Source organism: Panthera pardus, unplaced genomic scaffold, assembly GCF_024362965.1.
Source record: "Panthera pardus isolate Hobbes unplaced genomic scaffold, ASM2436296v1 HiC_scaffold_3, whole genome shotgun sequence".
Classification (NCBI taxonomy): domain Eukaryota; kingdom Metazoa; phylum Chordata; class Mammalia; order Carnivora; family Felidae; genus Panthera; species Panthera pardus.
The window spans coordinates 49,391,521-49,416,135 of NW_026526876.1; the positions used below are offsets into that span (position 1 = coordinate 49,391,521).

General features: G+C 38.9%; 1 protein-coding gene across 7 annotated transcripts in view; it reads left to right on the forward strand.

Annotated features, from left to right (window-relative positions):
* The first annotated feature begins 4,440 nt into the window (after positions 1-4,440).
* The window catches only part of GGNBP2 (gametogenetin binding protein 2), a 34,644-nt gene continuing 14,469 nt past the window's right edge, over positions 4,441-24,615 (forward strand). For 2 of the 7 annotated variants that reach the window (XM_019424053.2, XM_053892785.1), the window contains exons 1-7: positions 4,513-4,625; positions 5,123-5,318; positions 14,473-14,553; positions 15,812-16,065; positions 18,894-18,992; positions 22,799-22,924; positions 23,017-23,130. In XM_019424053.2, the coding sequence (XP_019279598.1) occupies positions 5,226-5,318; positions 14,473-14,553; positions 15,812-16,065; positions 18,894-18,992; positions 22,799-22,924; positions 23,017-23,130 (767 nt within the window). In that variant the 5' untranslated portion in view covers positions 4,513-4,625; positions 5,123-5,225. Of the gene's footprint in view, positions 4,626-5,122; positions 5,319-14,472; positions 14,554-15,811; positions 16,066-18,893; positions 18,993-22,798; positions 22,925-23,016; positions 23,131-24,615 lie in introns of all 7 variants that reach the window. The other 5 variants (XM_053892786.1, XM_053892787.1, XM_053892784.1 and 2 more) reach the window with 4 other exon arrangements.

Below are 24,615 nucleotides of genomic sequence, written 5' to 3' on the forward strand. Positions count from 1 at the left end.
AGCTGGAAAGCTGAGGAGACTCTAACAATATTGTTCTCTCATTAAAAAAAAAAAAAGTAATTTAAATTATTTGATGACTAAATGATCACGTTGTCTAACTGGTCTGCTGCTTCTTGTCAGTAACTGCTCCTTCATTCTTTTCCGGGTCTTAAATATCTCTCAAGTTTATGTCTCACAATTACAGATAATGAATCATAACTTAAAAAAACAAAGTGTACTCTATGTTTTTTCCACCTCTAATTATGAAAGTCATGTAAGAGAAAGCTAATGAAATAGCTTAATAAAAACAAAACAATTAGTAAGAAAAGACCATGCTGACTTGGTTCTAGTTTATAGAAGAGAAAGAGATCGTTCATTTATTGAGCTCCAATGTACCAGGTATAGATACTGGGGAAACGAAAAGTAAGACAGTCCCTGCCTTCGAGGGGCTTATATTTTAACTTGTAGACATTATTTTCCCTTTAAAAAAATTTAAGTGGAGGAAATGTGTCTTTTTTTTTTTAATTTTATTTATTTTTGAGAGAGAGAATGTGTGCGAGCAGGGGAGGGGCAGAAAGAGAGGGTAACAGAGGATCCAAAGGAGTCTCCACCCTGACAGAGAGCCTGGTGGGGAGCTGGAACTCATGAACCGCAAGATCATTACCTGCATAGAAGCCAGACAATTAACTGACTGAGCCACCCAGGCTCCTTGTGTGTCTCTATTTTCAACAGACACAACAAAACTTCCCACTGTCAGCTCATGAAGAAGAAAACCAAATTCACAGATCCTCAGATTTGGACAACCACGGCAATTTAAATAAATTTACATTCTGCTATTGATTTTACTACCACGTAAAACAATGTGGTTATTATCATGAAAACAACGATAAGTTATTCTAATTAGCTAATTTTCAACAGTCAATTTTTTGGAATATTTTTAAGTAATCTCTATACCCAACATGTGGCTTGAACTCACAAACCCAAGATCAAGAGTCCCATGCTCCACCAACTGAGCCAGCTAGGTGACCCTCAACTATCAATTTGTGGAGACAGAGAAGGAAGGGGGAAAAAAAAGAGTATAACGTGGTCTAGGACCTTATTCTATCGATGATCTTAAGGAATTGATTCATTCCCATGACTTTAAATTACCCAACTTAAACTGGAGATACCTACCAATATGTATCAATAGCTAGCTTGTGTTTGGAAGATAGCAACCAGTTTTATTTTTATTGAGCATTGATGTCCAATATGATGCATAAATCATACAAAGTTTTATTTTGCTCCACAGGAATTTATGTGTGGTCTATGAAGATAAGAAATAATATAAGGAAAAATTAGGTCCTCTTCTTTCTCTTAAACCCTAAGTAGCTTGGCAAATAGTCATATCTCATTCATGCTTGAGTTTTATGGCTGGCTCTCACACATTAGGGACCAAATAAGAAAAAGAATGGTATTTTGTTGATGATTTATCACCTCTCCATCACTCAACTGTTACTAGGTACCAGCAAAATGTCCTCTGCTGTTGACTGCCTTCTTTCCTGGCCTTTCCAATCCTTCAACCTTGTATTTCACAATACCTATATTGAAATTTTAAAATAGGCAACAAATGGCTTTTTTATGTAATAACTTATTTTGTCAATTAGAGTTAAGTTCTCTAAAGGTTCTTAGGTTCTAAAGGCTCTCTAAATTCTCTAAAGGCTCTCTTCATGACTTAAGTCATGAAATATTTGTTGCAGCAGTATTGGTTTTAGCTGAAGCTAGACCAATAGTGAAAATGAGTGCCTGCTCTAAAATTAAGAAGATACATAGTTAAAACTTTTTTATTAAATTTTTTTAATGTTAATCATTTTAGAGAGACAGAGCATGAGTGGGGGAGGGGCAGAGAGAGAGGGAGACAGAATCCCAAGCAGGTTCAAGGCTCTGAGCTGTCAGCACAGAGCCGGAAGCAGGGCTTGAACTCACAGACTGTGAGATCATGACCTGAGCTGAAGTTGGACGCTTAACCGACTGAGCCACCCAGGCGCCCCCCCCAATAGATAAAACTTCTAAAAATTGTTTTCCAGTGAAATAATCTTTAATTTTGTAAATGTTATTTTATTATTTTTGAGAGACAGCGCACATGCACGCATGAGTGGAGGAGGAGCAAAGAGAGAGAGGGAGACAGAGAATCCGAAGCAGGCTCCAGGCTCCGAGCTGTCAGCACAGAGCCCAACACAGGGCCCGAACCCACGAACCATAAGATCATGACCTGAGCTGAAGTCAGATGCCCTACCAACTGAACCACCCAGGTGCTCCCAGTGAAATAATTTTCTAAGCATTTCCCCTCAAATATTGATTTTATCATATTTGGAGCACCCAGGCTATATCACCTTACTTGCTTGAGAAAGAACAACTTATCTAGCAAATTATCTACCTTTTTAACCTTACAGTAAGTATTCACTGAATACCTAAAGTATGTGAAACACTGTCCAAAGATACTGTTAAGCAGTGTATTTAGTGGATTTAAAAGACAAACCCAGGAGCACCTGGATGGCTCAGTCAGTAGAGCATGGGACTTTTGATCTCAGGGTTGTGAGTTTGATCCATGTTGGATGCAGAGATTACTTAATAAAAAACAAATCCAAATCAGGGAAAGTAATCGCAGATGGAAAGAGACTGTTGTGGTCTCATCATGTTTTATATTTGGGTTTCAATGCCTTTTTAAGATTTAAATCCCCAGGGTGAATACTCAGTTCTTTGCTAGTACCCAGTGTGTGCTCAATAATGAAAGTAATTAAAATCAGCACCTATATATTGAACTTGTCATCTTCAATGTCCTTTACTAACTACAATCCAAAGGAAGCTTAAAAGGTATAAAGCGGCGGGGGGGCGGGCACCGGGTGGCTCAGTAGATTAAGCATCCGACTCTTGGTTTTGGCTCTAGTCATGATCTCTCGCTTTGTGAGATCAAGCCTGAAATCAGGCTCTGTGCTGACAGCACACAACTTGCTAGGGATTCTCTCTCTCCCTCTCTCTTTGCCCCTCCCCCACTTGTGCTTTTTCTCTCTCTCAAAATAAATAAATAAAACGAGGTATAAAGTAGGTACATTAATTTACTCTTTATAAGAGCACCTTTAGATCTTAAAACCCACAGTATTTTTTCCTAAGAGGAATGTTTTTACATGACACATCCAAAAGTCCAGATTTTGGCTATGTAATCTAACCTGTCAAAAGCTGCACGCACTTCCTATTTGTCTATCGGATCCAAGCTATCATATTGTTCTGCTCTCCTAACATGGCCAAAAGACATAAATAATACTCACTGAATAATCACACCTTTGGGACTGAACAATGATTCTTTCCGTTTATTATGTCACCTACCCTAACAGTGACAACACAATGTCATAAGTCAACATGGCTAAAGATGCACTGTGGGGTTTTTTGTTGTGAGTCTCTAAGATTTCAGGTGATGACCAAAATACTTTTTAAAGATCAGTATCACTGCTCTAGCATACTCTACCAGGAAATATAGATCTGTCATCAGTATTAGTTTTAAGAGCAGCAAATGGATTTATCCTTAAAATCGTCAAGACTTTAATAGGCAAAATACTTCCCAACAACTATTTTGGTTTTACAACAGGCCTCCAAAGCCTTCAAGGTAGAAAATGAGTACGTGGTGGCACACAGAGGGTAGATGAATCCTCTTTACAGCGGATCTGCTTCTCAGAAGAGGGTCGGGGGAAGGGCCTTTGGCCGGTACCAGTACTTTTGCCCAAGGGAATCCGTGTCCTGTGTCCCTGTTAATATTAACCGGGCCCAAGAAGTTTCTCTGGCCAGGCTGCACACAGGCCACTTTCCAGATAGTCTCCTAGTTGCCTCTAGTGTAGCAACTAGAACACTAACCTATCAGCACTTTAATAGTTTCCCTCAGTGGGATCTTGACGCAGTCTCAATCAGGGAAGCAGTGATGCGGCAGGCCCCTGGTCAATCAGGGTGTCAGGGAAAGCGGCGTCAAGTGCCTGGAAACCAAGCTTAGAGTTTGTCTCTTACTGTCCAGACGCTCGTCTTCTCCCCTTCCCTCACTCTCGCTTTCTGCTACCACTGACTGCGAAAGCCTCAGCTCCTCCCCACTTACCGAAGTCCTCCCAGGGCCTCGACCCTTGGGTCGGCCCTGAGTCAGCTCGGCTCGGCTCCTTTCGGCCCTCGGGAGAGCCGTTCCCAGGCCCCTGCGGCCAGGGACAGAGGTTTGGGCCTACTCACTCCTGGCAGCCCTACTTCGGATTTATTCGGGTAGCTAGACTCGGGGGAAAGGGTCGGTAACACGCTCTAGGTACCCTGGGGAGCACCCCACCCCCTCCACCAGAATTTCGAAAGAGGCGACCCGGGAGCGTCGGTCTACAGTATCGCGAGAGGAGGCGGGGCTCCGCCCAGCGTTCTCGGCCCCTCCCTGCCCCACCCTCCCCACGTCCCCCGCCCTCCCTCCCCCACTCCCCGTGGCGCGAGCGGCTGACTGAGCCTGGAGAGGAAACGGCATTCGGAGCCGCGCTCCCGCCAAGGCCGGCCCTGACGCGGGCCTCGTCAGCCGGTAACGGGGAGCAGAGGTGGGGGTCAGGGAGGCGACCAGGAAAACGGTGAAGGTCAGAACCGAGAGGTCTCTTCCGAGGAGGGTGAGGAAGGGGTCTGCGCCTCCCTCTACAGACTCCGCAGAGCTGAGGCGGGGTCGACCCCTCCCAGGGGCGGGGTCGTGCCGGGCAACTGCAGCCCTGGGGACTGATTGGGCGGGGCGCTCCAAGAAAGGGGAGGAAGGGGTCCCCGCCGGCGGAAAGCAGGAGGTGGGCTGTGGTGCTGAGGCCGTGGGTGGGGTCCTAGAGCTGGGACTCTGGTGACGGGCTGGGGAAGCCCCGGGGCCGATGGGTCCCTTCCGCCTCTCCTTTGGACCCTGACTGGAGGCCGGCGGGGGTGGGGGCTGGGGAGGGCGAGAGGCGCGAGGGGGCGGGTCCCGGCACTGCTCGGCGCTGATTGGCTGAGCGCGTGTGGAATCGGGTGATGGGAAACGCAGTCCCGCTTTCCCGTGCCCTCCTGCTCTTCTCCCTCCCCCCCACCCCCGTGGCGAAAGTGCTGCGAGGCGGCGGGTGCTTACGCTCGCGGGGTTTGGCTGTTGCAGGCAGGAGCTGGGAGGAGGCGGCAGCGGCAGCAGCAGGAGCAGCAGTAGCAGCGGCGGCAGCTGGGAGGAGGTGGTGACGGTGGCAACGGCAGCGTCGGGAACGATGGCGCGACTGGTGGCAGTGTGCAGGGACGGGGAGGAGGAGTTCCCCTTCGAGAGGAGACAGATTCCTCTCTACATAGACGACACTCTCACGGTGAGCGGGCCGGGCAGGGCTCGCCGCTCCCCTGGCAGCTGTTTTCCCTCCTCCCCCTCCCCCAGGCCGAGCGCTGCGCACTGGAGAAAGAGTGTGTTGCAACTCCTAGGCGAGGCCTTCTCTCCGGCAGGCCCCACAAACTCGCCTTTGCAGTGTGTCGCACGGTAACCTCTGCGGGCTCCTAGCCCAGCGCTCCGTAAGCATTTCGAGCCTCTCTCGCCAGGTTTTCCTTCCTTTTTGAACCCTCTTCCTTTCCCCTGCCCCTTTATGAGACGCTGCCTTTGCCAAAGCATGCGTCTCGGAGAGGGGTTGAAGGATCCTGGGCGTTTAGGGCCTATCCTTTACAGAATCCACCTACCCTCGGGGAGTCTTAATTATCTGGAAATGTCGCAGCTGCACTGCTACCTGTATATTTTCTGTCTCAATACTGTAGCTCACTACAGAAGCATAATTACTGAGGGCAGAGTGACATGCTCTTGTACAGGAAAGATTTCACTAAAATGATTTGGTTTCATTGCAAATAGTCTCATATCGCCCAGTATATTAAAACTCTTTGAAATTATTGTATTGCTAAGCCGTGACTCTTCAAAATGGGTTTTCTTGGGAATAGTTATTTTTTAGTTTACAGGTAGCCTTTTCTCCTTTTGTTAATGAAGCAAAAATTATTGAATGTGTAAGAGCATTATAAAAAGCTGATTGCTCATTTTGAGTGTCAAAACCCACTCAGGGTAGTTTTGTTTTTTAGAGTTGATGATAGTAGAGCATTACTGACCCTCTGCCCTGTGTTGCTGTACTATTTCCTCTGAAAGGAAATGGCAGAAATTTGAATTGAATCTGAACAGGAAATGAGTGCAGTTGCCACTATTTCTTAAGAAATGAAATGAACCTTTTCCAAATATTTTTGAAATCTGCATTTTGATGATGCTGAAGCTTTGTATTATACATTTGCCTGTTTTGATAGGTGTAACTCAGTCTTTTCATATTATTACATTTGCCTTATTAAGTACCTTTCTGTTTTTCAGAGGCAGTTCTGTTTTGTTGTTGAATTTTTTGGGCAAATATCGAAGTTTTTTCAAATTTAATATAAAATGCAAGTCATTGTAGAGCTGCCACTCTATGCCTTTCTGTTTGCCAGTCTCAATTAAAATTTGATTGAGCTGCAGTACTTTTAAAAGGATTAGAAGAGCTATTCAATGACTTGATTTGTTAGAACTTTTTAAGTGAAAGCATCTATACTTACCCATGTATATATTTTTTTTTCATAGAAAAAGGTAGATTTGGCCTGACATAAGGTAAATAGAATTTGTGTTGGTGCATTTGAAAGTGCTTGTATATCTTGGTTATGATTTCTGCATTTTTTGCATTAAAAGTGTAACGGAATTGTATTTTAAGTTAAAAAAAAAACAAGCACTCTGATCAAATGAAATGAGGGCATTTCTCAATTTGAAAAATAATAGATGTTCATTTGTTACTTTTTTCTCTTCCAACTCTAACACAAACACTTTTTCTAGAGCACCATAGTTTGGTATCAATCTTCTATGATTATTGTCCCAGAATGTCTTTGATGTTTAAAAAAAATCTTATGGGTTTAGACATAAGATTACTTTTGAATGTATGATATCAAAACATAGGGGAAACCAACATAAATTTGAGTTTTTATAGACACTGATTCTCTCCTTATGTCACATAACCACCTTTTGTGTGAATGCAGCTTTGATACATCTGTCATATAGAACTTTAAAGCAGTGGGTGTTTTTATATTCTCTGTACAGTGGTATTAATTTCTAAAATTTTCCATAGAAAAAGATGGAACCTTGCACTGTGGTATATTATTGTACTTATTTCTCCAGAGAAGTTGGGATTGGATTGAACCTGGTAGTTGAGTTTTGCTTTTATTGTATTGTGGACTTGTGGCCAAAGCAAATAAAATTTAGGATTATTTAATTTAAATATCTTACAATAGCATTAATTTAGCAAAAGGTACAGTTTTTCTTGGCTTTAGATTGGTTTTTGTCACTAGGAATGAGTGGGACTATTAATTGTTTTGTCTCAGAACTTGTGCATAGTCCCTGAATGGTGCTTAGTGAAAATTCTTGTCAAGAATGCATTATATTTAAGAAAATAAGTTTCTTTCAGAACTGTTCTACCAAATACTACTTAAAAGAAGAATGCAGAGCAAACACCTGTTGGGGAAGAAGGAGGGAAGATGCCTGTAGCAGAAGTTTATGCTCTCACTGGTCCACTGATAGTTTGATGGCAGTGTATCCCTGAAGTTAACGTTTGGTCTGGTCTTTGTTCTTAGGGTCCGTAGGTATTGAAAAAACATTGTGTGATCTTTAAAGTGGTTTTAGAATTTTGTTAGGACCTAGGTGTTAAGCCTGGTTACAACTTTCACAATTCAGGTACAGATGTTGTATTGTTTTGGTAACAGAAGCTGAAACTTCTATCCTTAGTTCAACCTGTGATTTTACCTTAGGATTTGTAAAATAAAATCGAGAAGCTTGTATATGAGGAAGTAGCCTCCTCTTATGTGGCATGTTGAATCCACATTTAAGACTCATTTTGTAATTTTGTGGTTTGAATACTAGAGTACAGTGCTGATATAAGTGTATTTAAGAAAATACCAAATAAGTAAGCTAGTGGAATATTTATAAAAGTGGTATGCTATATGGCCAAAATTCTTTTTGTGTTACTAGAATTATAAAATAGCAGATGGACAGATTACAGATTTTATTTTAGAGACATTTTTGAAGAATTATAGTTTTCAAGTGAGTAGTTTTTAAAAGAATAGTCAAAATTTATATCCTTACAAAGTAGTCTTTAAAAATTACCATATAACAAAAAAATTCTTCTTAATTCTGCTTCCCAGAGATAACTAAGGATATAGCAGCATTTGCTGTAATTCTAGTCAAAGACACATAGATACAGAGTTGAAATGTATTGTCTACTAGAACATTTTATATCTCGCTTTTTTTGCTGAATGTAATACTGAGGACATTTGCTCTTCTCATTCTTAAGCACCTTTTTTTTTTTTTTCCTCCAATGTTTGCTTATTTTGAGGGAGAGCAGGCATGAGCAGGGGAGGTACGGAGAGAAAGGGAGAGAGAGAAAATCCCAAGCAGGCCCCACACTGTTAGCAAGGACCCCAGTGCAGGGCTCCATCTCACTGCCTGAGGTCATGACCTGAGCTGAAATCAAGAGTGAGATGCTCAGCCAACTGAGCCACCCAGGCACCCCCAAGTAGCTTTACTGACCATGTAGTAGTTTGTTGTGTAACATTCCATAATTTAATCATTTTTCCTTTGTGGATATAGGGATGATTCTATTTTTTACTATGAATAATGCTATAGGGATATAAATAAGGCATAAATTTCTCCATTAAAGTTTTTTTTTCCTCAGGCTTTGGAACTACAGTTACTGGATCAAAGGATAAGAACCTTTTATAAAGTTCTTGACACATGCTGTCAAATTGCTACAATATTGCTGGGATGCAGTTTACTCTCCTAATTCAAATAATCTAAGTGGACTAAAGACTTAGATAATATTTTTTTAAGCTTATTTATTTTTAGAGAGAGAGCATGGGGGGAGGGGGGGGGGGGAGAGAGAGAGAGAATGAATGAATCCCAAGAAGGCTCCACACTGTCAATGCAGAGCCCTACGTGGGGCTCGGACCATGAGATCATGACCTGAGCCGAAATCAAGAGATGGACGCTTAATGGACTGAGCCACCTAGACACCCCTGATAATTTTTTTAAGTATATTTATTTATTTTGAGAGAAAGGGAGAGCAAGCAGGGGAGGTGCAGAGAGAGGTGGAGAATCCCAAGCAGGATCTGTTCTGTCAGTGCAGAGTCCTTCATGGGGCTCGTTCTCAAGAATTGTGAGATAGTGACCTGAGCCAAAATGAAGAGTGGGATGCTTAACCAACTGAGCCATCAGGTGTGACCTTGATAATGGTTTTTAACAAAGACATTAAAACATAATAAATGGTGGCATATCCACTTGGGGATTAGGTGTTTAGCATTTGTTAAATTTAGTACTTAGTGTTTTCTTACAACTCTTAGGTATTTAATTGATTTTACCAGAGGCGATAGATGTTATAAATACCTGTGAGGATGAAGTAAAAAAGTAAAGCTAAATAATAAATAAAAATTTAATAATGTTGGTTACAGCTTGTGAAAATGTGCTAAAAACAGATTATTTATGGTCAGGACAGATATTCAAGAGTGAAAGTGGGTAATGGATTCAATAAACTTTATAAGACAGTAATTGCAGGACAGTGACTGGTTCTATTTTTGGCTAGCTAGGGATAGGCAGCCTCATCATGAAGCAGAACACTAATGATGCCTCTGTGAAACCACACCTGAAATATTTTACATGACTGTCTTCCTCTAGGTAACCTAGAAACTGAATATTAAGTCAAGGAAGTGGTTTTAAAGAATGGGGAAAAATAGTGCTACTATCCTCTTTGCCTTCTCTTTTTCCTTTTTTCTTACTGTCTTCTCTCAACATTAAAGAGCATGTAGTGATTGGCCAGAAAACAGCAAGGTAAAAAGCCATTACTGTAAGTGTTTGAAAGGCAAGGACACTTAAAATATTAAGTGCAGAGTTTGTAACCAGGGTGGTATAGATTAAGTACAAGAGAAAATTTAGAATTATCCAAGCCAGTGAAACACAGGAAAAACACGGTAATAGACCCAATCTTGACATTTATCTTTACTAGTTTGATGAAAATGAAATGATCTGAAATGAGCATTAAGAAACTTTTTTTCACCCTGTGCATTGTTGTACCTTTTAGAAAGGATTCCCAATGCAGGTATTATCCCATTAAATAATACGTATTTTTATTTATAGTTTATTTGGAGAAGGGGTGGGCAGAGAGGGAGAGAGAGAATCCCAAGCAGGCTCCACACCATTACCACAGAGCCCAATGTAGGGCTCCATATCATGAACCGGGAGATCGTGACCTGAGCTGGAGTTAAGAGTTGGATGCTTAACTGACTGAGCCACCCAGACACCCCTACACTATATATATTTTAAAGGTCAGCTGGTAGGTCTCAGTATGTTAGATTTGTTCTTTGATCTCTGCTTTAATTATTGAAACAATAAAACATAGTTGATAAGAATAAAAATAATTCATTTATATGGAGAATTTAGGATTTCATCTATGAACCAAGCAGGAGAGACCTTGATTTGGTTAAATAAGAGGCATTCTTTGTTCCTTAAATTGGCCACTTTGGTCTTAATTTTCTTTTTTATGGTGGCAGTAGATATGTAATTGTTTGATACATTTGTACCAAACCGGTGAGAATGCAAATCAAGGTGTTAGTTGCTTACATGGTAGATTTTGAGTGTCCTGCAGTGTTCTGTTAAGTTACATGGCTTTGAAAGTTTATCCTACACCTTTATTCTGACTTGACAGTTCAGTTTGTTTGTGTTTTAAACCGTGTAGTGATTCCAGATAACATAATGTGAGTTAACTGTTCAGTACTATTAACTATTTTTTATCTTCTACGAGTTTTCATGGATCTAATAATTGGGATTATTAATTTTTTAATTTAACTTTTTAAATTTACATTCAAATTATCATATAGTGGAACAGTGATTTCAGGAGTAGATTCCTTAATGCCCCTTACCCATTTAGCCCATCCCCCCCCCCCAACCCCTGCAGTAACCCTCTGTTCTACAAATTTAAGAGTCTCTTATATTTTGTTCCCCTCCCTGTTTTTATATTATTTTTGCTTCCCTTCCTTTATGTTCATCTGCATTGTATCTCTAATTTCGCTTAGCATAATACCCTCTAGTTCCTTCCATGTAGTTGCAAATGGCAAGATTTCATTCTTTTTGATTGCTGAGTAATACTCCATTGTATGTATATACCACATCTGTATCCATTCATCCATCAGTGGACATTTGGGCTCTTTCCATACTTTGGCTGTTGTCGTAATACTGCTATAAACGTTGGGGTGCGTGTGTCCCTTCAAAACAGCATACCTATATCCCTTGGATAAATACCTAGGAGTGCAATTGCTGGGTCATAGGGTAGTTCTATTTTTAACTTTTTGAGAAACCTCCATACTGTTTTCCAGAGTGGCTACACCAGTTTGCATTCCCACCAACAGTGCAAAAGAGATCGTCTTTCTCCACATCCTTGCCAACATCTGTTGTTGCCTGAGTTGTTGATGTTAGGCATTCTTACAGGTGTGAGGTGGTATCTCACTGGTTTTCATTTGTATTTCCCTGATGGTGAATGATGTTGAGCATTTTTCATATGTCGGTTGGCCATCTGGATGTCTTCTTGGGAGAAGTGTCTATTCATGTTGTTTGCCCATTTCTTCACTGGATTGTTTTTTGGGTATTGAGTTTGATAAGTTCTTTATAGATTTTTGGATACTAACCATTTATCTGATGTGTCATTTGCAAATGTCTTCTCCCATTCTGTCGGTTGCCTTTTAGTTTCACTGATTGTTTCCTTCACTGTGCAGAAGCTTTTTATCTTGATGAGGTCCCAATAGTTCATTTTTGCTTTGGTTTTCCCTTGCCTCCAGAGACGTGTTGAGTAAGAAGTTGCTGCTGTCAGGATCAAAGAGGCTTTTGCCTGCTTTCTCCTCGAGGATTTTGATGGCTTCCTGTCTTACATTGAGGTCTTTCATCCATTTTGAGTTTATTTTTGTGTATGGTGTTAAGAAAGTGGTCCAGGTTCATTTTTCTGCATGTTGCTGTTCAGTTTTCCCAGCACCGCTTGCTGAAGAGACTGTCTTTATTCCATTGGATAGTCTTTCCTGCTTTGTCAAAGATTAGCTGGTCATACATTTGTGGGTCCATTTCTGGGTTCTCTATTCTGTCCCATTGATCTTAGCGTCTATTTTTTGTGCCAATACCATACTGTCTTGATGATTACAGCTTTGTAATTCACCTGGAAGTCTGGGGATTAATTTTTTTTTAATTTGAGCAAACACTGCTAAATATAATAGTATGGATCATTAGACTTTTTTGCCCATTTATTTCTGTCATTCTCACCAATTCATTTAGGGCCACCTTGTTAAAGCAGACCAGTGACCAGTTTTACTTAGTACTGTTGGTAAAGTTAGCATATGAAAGTGCTTCTTTAGAACAATACCCAGTGTAAATGAAGCTACGCTAAATGGCTTCCCCTCTTACTACTCTTTGGAGATATTAATAGTAATTAATTAACACTCTTGGAGACATTAATAAGACTATGAGAGGGAAAACTAGAGAGAAGTCGATTAACCTGAAATTCGATAATTGATCCTTGAACCTATGAGATTTGGATATATAATCTATATGAGGGAAGAAACTTCCAGAACAGTAAAAGCTATTGAGATGGAAGCATGTCTCTTGAGTACAGTATAATGAATATAGAATTGGAAGCAAGGAACACTAGTTTTTCTCCTTGATAATAAACAGTATATGTGCATTGTAATAAATTTGGGAAAGGTAGGAACACATAAAGGAAAAAGTCCTCTATCTTTTCGCTGCCTAGAGATAGGCCACATCTAATATATCATGTATTTTCTTTTTCTGTAAGAAAATGCACACATACAGTCATTTGAATCATATTGTACCTGGAGTTTTTCGTTTTGTGAAATATAGTGGAGTCCTGGAGTGTTGAGTTGTTGCTTGCATCATTGTCCGTCCTTCGTATCCACTTGTCTCTACTTCACATATCCTGTACTCCCTCTCCCCCCCCCCCCCCCATCAAGTCAAGAAAAGATCAATCTATTGCTTACACTTGTCTTTGTTGTTCAGTCTTTAGTTTATTGTTAGAACAAGCATGTTTTAGGGCTCTCATGTCTAATGTGGAGGAAAAAGAATGGTTACCACTATTAAAAAAGCAGGTCTTTGTGGTGCTGGTTGGTGCAGGAGGAATTAGTTTTAAGATCATGTTCAACTGGTTGGGGTATTTGTAGTGTTTTGTTTTTGTCTCAAATGGGTCTTTTATCATGACTTCACTCTGAGTATGTAGGAGTTCGTGATCCTTGTCATCTAGAAATAGAAGTTTGTCCTAGCACAGTATGTTTGATACCTTTAACAATGTTTTAGTTAAGATATAAATGTGTTACTTTATTTCATTGTTTTGAAAGGCATACTTTATTTGCCCCCACGTTTTAATATCTCTGAAATTGGGATGTTTCTTTCATTTGCTGACAGCTAACAGTTATAATGGCTCTTTCTCAGTGGTATGTAACTATGGTACTTCTCATAATCAGTGGTATCACAGATCAAGTGACATGTGCTAATTAGTAATTCCCCATGATCTTCCTCTGGTAGGGTTTTGACAGTTGAATAAATACCTTATATCCTTTTTGTTCATAATCAGAGCAGACATTTAGTATGTGCCCGGTACTGTTCTGAGTATTTCATATATTGTGTGTATGGTCATTTACATTATAAAAAAAACAATTTTTTTTTTTTAGTGTTTATTTATTTTTGAGACAGAGAGCCTGAGTGGGGGAGGGGCAGAGAGAGAGGCAGACATAGAATCTGAAGCAGGCTTCAGGCTCTGAGCTGTTAGCACAGAGCCCATGCTGGGCTTGAACTCATGAACCCGTGAGATCATGACCTGAGCTGAAGTCAGACACTTAACCGATTGAGCCACCCAGGTGCCCCATGATCATTTACATTATAAAATTTACCCTATTTTGTAGTTAAAAGAAACAGCTAAAAATATGCTTGTCTAATGTAAGATATCAGGTTATTTTACTTATTAAATGTTATTATTGGGCACTGCAACAAACACTTTTAAATGTAATTTAATCCTCACAACCTACTCTATGAGATCTTAAACATTATTACTTAAACTCATTTTACAAATGAGGAAGCTTAGAATCAAACAGGTTAAGTAACTTGCCAGAGTTACAACCTAGATTGTAAGTGGTAGAGCTGGGAGTTGAACTCTTGTTTGCCTGACTTCGGTGTCCTTGCTTCTAATTACTATACCATTTCTGGCTTTAGAAATGTGGATAACTTGAGTTTTTGTTTTGTTTTGTTTCTAACTTTTTTTGACGGGGCAGGACCGGGATATGCAAATCCTGCTTTAGGGGTCTATTTCTGTCCTAGGAGTTTATAAAATAGTTTGTAGCATGTGTTCAAAGAAGATAAAATAATTGATTTTCATTCTTTTGCATATTAAGATGGTGATGGAATTTCCTGACAACGTACTAAATCTCGATGGGCATCAAAATAATAGTGCACAACTAAAGCAGTTTATTCAGGTAATATTTTTAAAAATCAATGTTTTAAATGGTGTATGTGTGTGTTTTGAAGAGTCATTTAAAATTTTAGCTTTAAGTATTAATACCTAGGACTCTCTAGGCCTTAAGATTGCACTGAAATTGCTTTCTTTCACTAGTGCAACAATGAATATATTTATGTTGCTCTTATGTGAAAGAGATTTGGTGATGTTATCATTTTCTGTGTCCCTAAGGCTTTAGTTTCACCAAGCCATCTTTGCTTGTTTTTGAAAGGTAAAATATATAACTTTTCATTGAGAACTTGTTGTTTTTCTTCTGTAGTGATTGTTTGATTGTTTGTTCAAGTAAAAAAAAGAAAAAAAATCCTGTGCTGCAAATTTTATGATTTTTATTTAATTTTTTTGATTTTTATTTAATTTTTAAACTGTGATATTTTATAAAACCCTGTATGTAATCAAGATAATGGAAGGTAAATTGTTACTTCAAAATTCTTTTTCTACTTTGGAAAATGAAAGGTTGATGGTAACTGTGAGAAAATTCTTAGGAGTATCTTACTTTCCCATCCTTTTTTGTAAAGCTGGAAGCATTATTTGTAGTATAACTAACTCCATCCGGGTAAAAGTTATTTACTAGAGTTTTGCCCGTTTCTCTACAGCTGTGGTGAGATTCTCAGTCATTTTTCTACCTTGTCATAACCAACAGATAACATTCATATGCTGCACCAGCATTTTAGTTACTCACTGTAGGCTCCTACATGGGTAAAATAGGCCTTGTTCTTTCCTACTAATCCGTAAAACACCTGCCCATACCTCCAGGTTGAGAATTGCTGCTGTACGTGATCATCATCCTAACCTGATTCCTGTAGCTAAACATAGTGTGTTGTTAAAAGTTGAGAGGAAGACATGGCAAAGCTGTGTTGTTCCTTTATTTTCTGCCTTTTAAAATTTTTATTTCAAGTGAGTGTACTAAGCTTAATACTCAGTGAACAAACACTAAATTTCCAGATCCAGGGCTGCTTTTCACCATGCTGGGGCACATACTGTTAAGTCCTGACAGGCTAAGCGGAGTTTTTTATACCTTAATTGCCAAAACAGGAGCTTTGTGGAGCAAATTCAGTACACCATGGGGAAAGCCGACTTATTTTTCTGACTCAGTTGCAGATAGAGATCACAAGCCCTTTCCAGGTTGTACTTACTACACAAAAATAGGAACCAGAAGTAGTCAAGAGAAATTTTATGTCTCAAGGACTGTTCTTCAATTTTCTTTCTTTCTCTTTCAGCGACATAGTATGCTTAAGCAGCAAGATCTAAGTATTGCCATGGTGGTGACATCACGGGAAGTATTGAGTGCACTTTCTCAGCTTGTCCCATGTGTTGGTTGTCGTCGCAGTGTGGAGCGCCTCTTTTCCCAGCTTGTAGAGTCTGGAAATCCTGCCCTTGAACCCCTGACAGTAGGCCCCAAGGGAGTCCTGTCTGTAACTCGAAGCTGCATGACTGATGCAAAGAAGCTTTATACCTTATTTTATGTACATGGGTAAGTATAATCAATGAGGGGAAGATGACTTTGTTGGTAACACTGGTAGCTTTTTTACTAAATTTGGTAGGGGCAAAGCTTTGAGTTCAACTTGAACAATTTATTGAGTATCTTTTGTGTGCCAATGACTATATGGTTTTTGTTCTCATATGAAGAAAGGCAGGCAGTAAGCAAATATATGCTCTGTCAGTTAAGTTACAAGTAGAGGAGATGAGTGGTTGGATGGATTTAATATGGAGGATGATCAGGGAAGGCCTCTCTAATAAAATGACATTGAATGTAGACTTGAATGAAATGAGTAAGTAAACCATGTAGATATCCAGGGGAAGGAAGAGAAGGAGCCAGCAATTGTAAGGTTTCAGAGGTTGAAGTTTTCCTGGCCTGTTTGAAGAACAGTAAGGAAGCCATTGTGGCTAGAGCCAGATGAATGAAGGGAATAGTAATAAAAGATGAGACCGGGGTCACCTGGGTGGCTCAGTTGGTTAAGCGTCCAACTTTGGCTCAGGCCGTGATGTCACCATTTGTGAGTTCGAGCTCTGCATTGGCTGCCTGCTGTCAGTACAGAGCCGGCTTCAGATTCTCTGTCTCCCTCTCTCTGTGCCCCTCCTCCGCTTGCACATGTGCACACGTGTTCTCTCTCAAAAATAAACATAAAAGGGTGAGATCAGAGGAGTAATAAAAAGCCTACTTATGTAGTGCCATCCTGAGTTTTTGTTGTTGCTTTTTTAATGTTTGAGAGGGAGAGCTGGGGTGGGGGAGGGGAAGAGAGAGAGGAGAGAGAATCCCAAGCAGGTTCTGTGTTGCCAGCACAGAGCCTATCTTGGGGCTTGATCACATGGACCATGAGTTCATGATCTGAGCCAAAACCAAGAGTGGGACAGTTAACCAATTGAGCTACCCAGGTGCCCCTTTTATTGTTTTTTACTCTAAGTAAGACTGGAAGATTTGGGAGTGTTTTGAGTAGAGGAGTAACATGGTCTGACTTGAATTTTGATTTACTTTGATCTCTGTGTCAAGAATAAGTGGAAGGGTGGTTGAAGGGCAGAGAAATAAAAGCCGTTTTAAAGTCATGCAAGAGATAATGATGACCAGTATGGTGGTCACAAAGGTAGTAAGAAATGGTTGGATCCTGGATATATTTTGAGGAATGAGCCAGTAGGATTTTTTGGATAGAATGGATATGGAGGAAGGCATCAAGGATGATTCTCAGATTTGGGATCTAAAGAATAGGACGGGTGCGTCGGTGGCTTCGTGGGTTAAGCATCCAACCCTTGATCTCAGCCTCAGGTCTTGATCTCAGGATCAAGAATAAAGAACAGGACAAATGGTTTCCATTACTGAGAAGGGTAAGACTAGGAGGAGCAATTTCGCAGAGCTCACTTTTGGACATGTTAAGTTTGAGATACCAATTGGACATCCAGGTAGAGTTTAGAGAGGTCTGCTCTAGAGATAAAAACGGTGTCATCAGCGTATGTATATCATATTTAAACTATACATACAGTATTTGAGCTATATGTATGCATACGTACATAATTGAGACCCATAAGATCAAATGGTCACCAAAGTGTGAGTAAATAGGAAAAGAGAAGAGGTCTGAAGACCAAACTCTGTTTAGAGGTGGTGGTAGAGACTTTGGAATTTTACTCTGCCTCAGAAAAGCGTTGGAACGTTTTTGAACAGAGAAGTAACATACTGTGATTTTTGTTTTGAAAACATCACTCCAGCTACCAAGCCTAGAATGTAAACGCAAAAGGTGGAAGCAAGGAGACCATTTGGGAGGCCAGCTGTTGCAGTTGGCTAGGTGAGAGAGACGAGTTGGACCAGAGTGGTAATGGTGGAGGTGATAAGTGATTTGATTCTGGATATATTCAAAAGTTAGAGTTGACAGGCTTTGCTGATTGGTTGCATGCAGGGTGTGGATATTAGCTGTACGCATTTCTATATTTGCACAAAATTTTTGTTGATGGCTTTTTTTTTTTTTTTTTAGAATTTTTTAAATTTTTTATTCCTTTTTGAGAGAGAGAGAGAGACAGAGTATGAGCAGGAGAGGAGCAGAGGAAGAGGAAGACACAGATTCCGAAGTAGGCTCCAGGTTCTGAGCTGTTGGCACAGAGCCTGATTTGGGGCTCCAACTCTTGAACTGTGAGGTCATGACCTGAGCTGAAGTCGGATGCCCAACCTTGACTCAGCTACCCAGGCGCCCCCTATTGATGGTTTTTTTCTTATCAAGGATAGTGCTTATTTAGATAATGTTTGCACAGGGGAAGATGGTTGAGAGATAGCAATCAGTCATAAAATATTTGAGTGTTAGGCACACTGCTGGATACAGTGCAGATGCAGGGGTGAATGAGACAGATACAGTCTAGGGGAGTGAGTACATTGAATAGCACAGGTCTCTTCCAACATACTGACAGCCTGGGAATGGAATGGAGAGGACAAGTATACAGACTCTTCTGGGTTAGCATTTGTTTGATGAGAAATTTTCAAGGTAAGGGATATGTCTACAATACTTCAAATATACTTCTCACTAAAAGGTAGGGTGGCTCAGTCGGTTAAGCATCCGACTTCAGCTCAGGTCATGATCTCGCAGTCCATGAGTTCGAGCCCCACATCAGGCTCTGTGCTGACAGCTCAGAGCCTGGAGCCTGCTTAAGATTCTATGTCTCACTCTCTCTCTGCTTCTCCCCCGCTCATGCCCTGTCTCTCTGTGTCTCTCAAAAATAAGTAAATGTTAAAAAAATTTTTTTTAAAGGTAGTAAGTAGAGATTTTGAAAATTCTAAAGACAAATGAATGTTAATCAGACTTTTAATGATTTATTTTTGATTAGGTCCAAACTAAACGACATGATAGATGCTATTCCAAAAAGTAAAAAGAACAAGAGATGTCAGTTGCACTCCTTAGATACACACAAACCAAAACCTTTGGGGTAAGTAGAATCAACTATTAAGATGCTTTGTAATTGTTAAGATTGTAAATGTTGATCGCATTTAGTAGAAAGAAAAAATATTCAACTAGTTTATTAGTTACACTATAACATAGGTTAAAATAAATCTGTCTTCTAATTCTATACAGCCTTTTTGCATTGAGACTGTGTAGGGTAGGGTCTCAATATAGGTCTGATTTTTTTCTTTTGAAGTTTTTTTTTTTTTCCTTCTGTTAAATATATTACAGAGGAAGGAGGTTGGAGATCTTTATGGAAATTTATTTAGTTAATACTAAGTTTTTCAAAGTAGTGATATATCATTTTTTGATCTATATGATAGTCATAATGTGTAAAATATTTTTCTTGTCTTTCTTATCTCTAGGTCTCCCTAATAATTTATCAAGGATTAAAAAAAAGCCTTGGATTAGTTGTAGTCATATGTATTTATGTAATTTGCAGTTTTCTTCTTTTCTACAATGCCCAGGGCTGCTTTTGCCCCCATCTCCCAGCACATTGTCACATTTACTGCTTACAAAATTGCTTGAGGTTGAGAGTAGTGAAAGCCATGAAATTTGAAGGAGGTTTCTAAGAAGTAACTTTTGTTTTGAAGTGAATGGGATGGTATGAAAACTATATTTCTGAATTACTTAAAAAAAATTAGTTTTTTAATATCTTGTTGGTATTGTTGATATCATTGTTGTGTAGATATTTTTCTTCCTGGTAAAAAGACCTGGAAAACCAGGTAGTGGTATGTTAATAATCTATTAAGAATTTTTTTCCCCTATACTCAGAAACAAATTTTTTAAAAATTTTATTATGAAAACTGCCAAACACATAGGAAAGTAGAGAGACTATTTAAGAACCGCTGCCCCCACTTCCCAGATATCTTCACCCAGATTCAGTAGTGTTATCAAGATTTGTCACATTTGTTTTATTTATCCATCTTTTTTTTTGCAGAAGTATTTTAAAATAAGTCCCAGGCATCATGCTATTTTACTCCTACATATTTCTACATCCATCTCTAAACACGTGGACATTTTTTTGGTAATGACAGTGCCATTATAACACTTAACCAAATTAACTATAATAATCTAATACCCAGTTTAGATTTTCCCAGCTGTCTCTAAAAATGTCTTCTTACGTGGATTTGTTAGAATCAGGATCCTGACAAGAATCACCAACTACATGATATCTCTGTGAGAGTTCTCTGAACTCAGGAAAGCTCTGTACAACCTAAAGTGGTTATCTAAAGAAAATTGTTATTTTATGTACCTTGTTTACCAATATCTTTATAGAGATTTCCTGACTTTTTGAAAGTCAAATTCAGTCTAATTTTCTCATGAGACAGTAACCTTTACCTGAATGTCTTGTTAGCCAAAGCCACAGAGCTGTATTGTATTATAAAAGACTGTCTTCTGGGTTTTTTTATTATGAATATTCTTCATTGAGGAACCAAAGATCAATAGACATCTCAATATCTTACATATCTGCTCATTGCCACCTTCCTTCAAAGATCAGTTCTTCTACTTTTGCTCTGGATTCCATCTCTTCTTGTTCTCAATGACTTTGCTTTATCATTAAGTTTATTATTAAGTTACCTACTTTTGCTAAATTGGCTTACAACTATGTTTTCCTGTCGTTCGGTTTAAAACAAAAACCAAACCTCCACAAACTTCCTCACATTCTCCTTCAGCTATCACCCTGCTACATCAGAAGCCAAATGTTTTAGAAGGTGGTTTGCTGAGTTATGGAATCAGTATGAGTTGATCTTGAACACTGTCTCCTAAGGTAGCTTCAGTTATTCCCAGAAGCATGGATAGCAGGCCAGGGAGTACAATGTACTTAGCCAAGACTCCCTCTCCTCCACTTTGGATGGTTCCGCCATTGTATGCTACTGTGACTCCATTTTACATGTTTGCATTGTTACCCACCCCCCCCCCCCCCTTTCTGTTAGACTTTCTCCAGGGAAGTATTAACAGTTGATTAGGTTATAACCTAATCAGTGGCAACAATCCAGCTCAGCCTTCCGGAGAATGTTCTTGTATCCATGCAAGTAACCCCAAGTTATTGTCTGGCTGGGAGTAAGTTTGAGATCCAAAGGAAAAGTTTAGGCTACACTTGTAGGCCTGTAGCTAATGACTGAAGATTATCTTAGTGGTATTTATAAAATCTACCTATAGAGAGAGTAGAGTAAGAGAGAAAAATGCTGAGGAATTTAGTTTATTGGTAGAAAAGAAGCCAGTAAAGAAACTTGAGAAAGAGTGGCCAGAGAGGTAGGAGGAAGCCAGAGGAAAAGAGTGTTTCAGGGGGACTCTGGTTAGCTGTATTGAGTGCTGCTGAGTCATCAAGGACCCAGAAGTGTCCATTGGATATAGCAACACTGTAATAATTGGTGATCTTGATGAGCAGATCTGCAGTTGAATGAAAACAATCCAGATCAGAATGGGCAGAACAGTGAATGCAGTCTAAGGTGTAATGGATTAATCTGTGAGTGGAAAGTGTAGGAGTGCAAAGATTTCTTTCTCAGAAAGCTTGATCTTGAAAGGAAGGAGTGATACAAAGACATTGAGCTGAGAGAGACTGTGGATAAAATTTTGATTTGAGCTGTGGCATTTTTTAAAAGTATTTTTTAGATTAATGCTTTCATGTTCTAATATAATAGTCATTCCCCAGCCTCTGATTTCATGAGCCTTTTTCTCAACTGTGAGAACTTGAGTTTGAGGGTTAATCAGTTTTAGGAGATTATGGGTCACTCAAGCACAATTAGAAAAAGAGGAAATATGGAAGTCAAGAGTGGAAGGATGGAACATGGAAGGCAGAGCAGTGGTTGAGGTTTTTGTTTCAAGTTACATTGCTGAACCTTGCCTGAGCCCTTGTGACAGGGAATAGGGAGCTGCATTGTACATACGACCTTAGGTGGTGGGCAGGGAGTTGAGAAATACCTATTTAGCTATATAGAGTAGGTTAAGTAAAGATTCAGAGGTTTTTCCATCTCAGGCATCCAAGGTAGTGAATTCCTAGGACTGTAGTGAGACCTGCAGAACAGGCAGGAGCCAGTTGTTCAGAATCATGAAATACCAAGAAGACTATCATTGAATGGAATATAGACACACATTTCTCCTGGAATGCGCATCTGCAACAAAGCAAAATGCATGACCAGCGCTATACTGAAACCTGTGGGGGAAGGAGAGTCTGGGAAATTTTTAGTAATTTTTAAATTATTTGTATAGTATTTACTGATACAAGTTGTATAAAGTGGTCATCTTCGTGTGCTATCTTTATTTAAGTATATGTAAAAATTTGTTTACTGTAATTAGATTAATCTGTGATTTTTTTACCCCCCAGCTACTTATAAATGTGAAGGTAGATAAGAGTTTTGTTGCCATGGGTTAGCTATAAAATCACATTAAGTAGATCAAAACTTGTTAGAATTTATAATTTTTGGAAGATTGATCCATTTTGTAGGTGAAAATGTAATATTTTTTAGCCCTGTTAACTTTAAAGCATTCCAAGTAGATTTGCTCATAAAATGCTTAGTATCGTAATGAGATGTATCTTGATAAATGTAAATGTTAAGTTGTGTCAGATAAATTTAATAGTTGAACAAAAATTTATATATAAAGATATGAGCATATGTTTAAATAACACTTTAATTTGGTTAAAATTAATATGTAATTATATACAAATTTGCAAACTTAATCTACTAATAATATAAGTATTAAAGAGTTCTTGATTTTAATTTAGACTATAGAAATTATTCCTTCAGATTATCTCAGTGTCACTAAGCTTTGTACTATACTGTACTACAGTGAAGGGAGCAGTAGCAGTGTCAGTTCAGAGAAGTTAAGTACAGATAAGAGAAGTAGTGAAGACCACAGGAAGGACAGCAAGTGTAGGATCATTTTCCATTATGGACCTTTCCAGGGAACAGCCAGGTAAAATCAAGCAATCCTTTACTCTGCCTTTTTTTTAAATGTTTTACCCTTATATATTCCTCCTTTTCACTAATACTTGTTTCTTTCTGCAGAGGTTGTTGGATGGACGTCTGGGAACTAATGTCCCAAGAATGCAGGGATGAAGTAGTTTTAATTGACTCTAGTTGTCTCTTAGAAACACTAGAAACATACCTGCGAAAACACAGGTAAGTCTTGACCTTTAGGTCATCACAGTATAGTTGGAAGGTGCTTTAATGCCCTCTCGTCATCCAAATTGACCTGTCATCTCTTCATATAATATCACTTCAGTCTTCCCATTAATACGTGGTACTAAGCAGAGCTTAATGTTAGGGTAAGCAGTTCCTTTATGGGATGCCTCTTAGTGTTATGTTAGCCTTCTTATGTTGAACCAGCATCTCCTCTTTCTGTAATTTTTACTTTTAAATTTTATTGGCCTGTTAGTTCCAAGCCAGTAAAGTGTGCCTAATTGAGTAAAGTGTACTTAACCACTTTGGAAACTCTAGTATTCCTTGTTTTTATGATAGAAGCATTTCATGTTGTCATTTTAAAAATCAAAGTTTAATTTAGCAGCTTTCATTTAGTAATATTTTGAATTATTTCTTCTATAATTATTTGTCAAGACCTAAAAGTAGAGCTGGAATTTGTGTGCTTTATGTACTAAAAAAGTAACTTCAGATTTTTCTTTTTAGAATACTACTTTACAAAGGAATTTTCTAAGTGTCATTAACATTTGGAAATGCGTAGGGAGGGAGAGTGCAGTAGGAAAGGAAACTGGTAAGGGAACCATCTAGAGATGGTGTTCTTGGGGGGAGTTGTACTCTTTTAAGATAAATTTGTCACATGTATGGTGTATGGTTGTGTGTTTTTTGACCTGAGATATATATATATATATATATAATTAAATGTAAATGATAAAAAACTGGCATTTATCAATAAGACTGGTGTTTATATGGCAATGAGGTAATGGCTTAACCTACATACTAAGGTGTTTTTTCACTTACAATATTTCTTGTGAATTTGCCTTTTTGCTTGATTATACCCAAGAGAGTAGAGAATATGTCAAATATTTGGAGTTTTGCAGGAGAGGGATTATATAGACACAAAACATACTTAAATATATAGGTCCATATTAGAGTCTTTCTTTCAATATGAATTGATCATTAAATATTAATTGGTCCATCCAAAAGATAGCTTTTTGGGGTGGTATATTACTAGTTATTAGAACTAATCTTTTGGAGTTTCCTGTAACGGTTGTATATATTTCCTGTATCTGGATGGCAGTATTTTGTCTAGAAGAAGGTGGAGTCTGTTTTATAAATATCTGAAGGGTGGGGAAAAGTACAATTAAGAGAGATTGCTTTGAATCCTGGGTTATACTGATTATAACTTTGTACAAGTTACTTGACTTTTCTGTACCTCAGTTTTTTTCTTAAGACAAAAATAATGATAGTACTTAATTAATTGTAGGATTAAATTTGTCATGGGGACAGATGATACATAGTGAGGCTTACTTAGAACAGTATCTGGTACATAGTGTAAGCACATTAGTGAATGTTTGCATGCAAGATTTGCAAGTTCTTATTCCTCTGTATCTAGTTCTTGTTTTAGGTACAGTTTGAGTTTTGAGATGTGTAGAATCAGTTGAGAATGATTTCTAAATGTCTAAATAA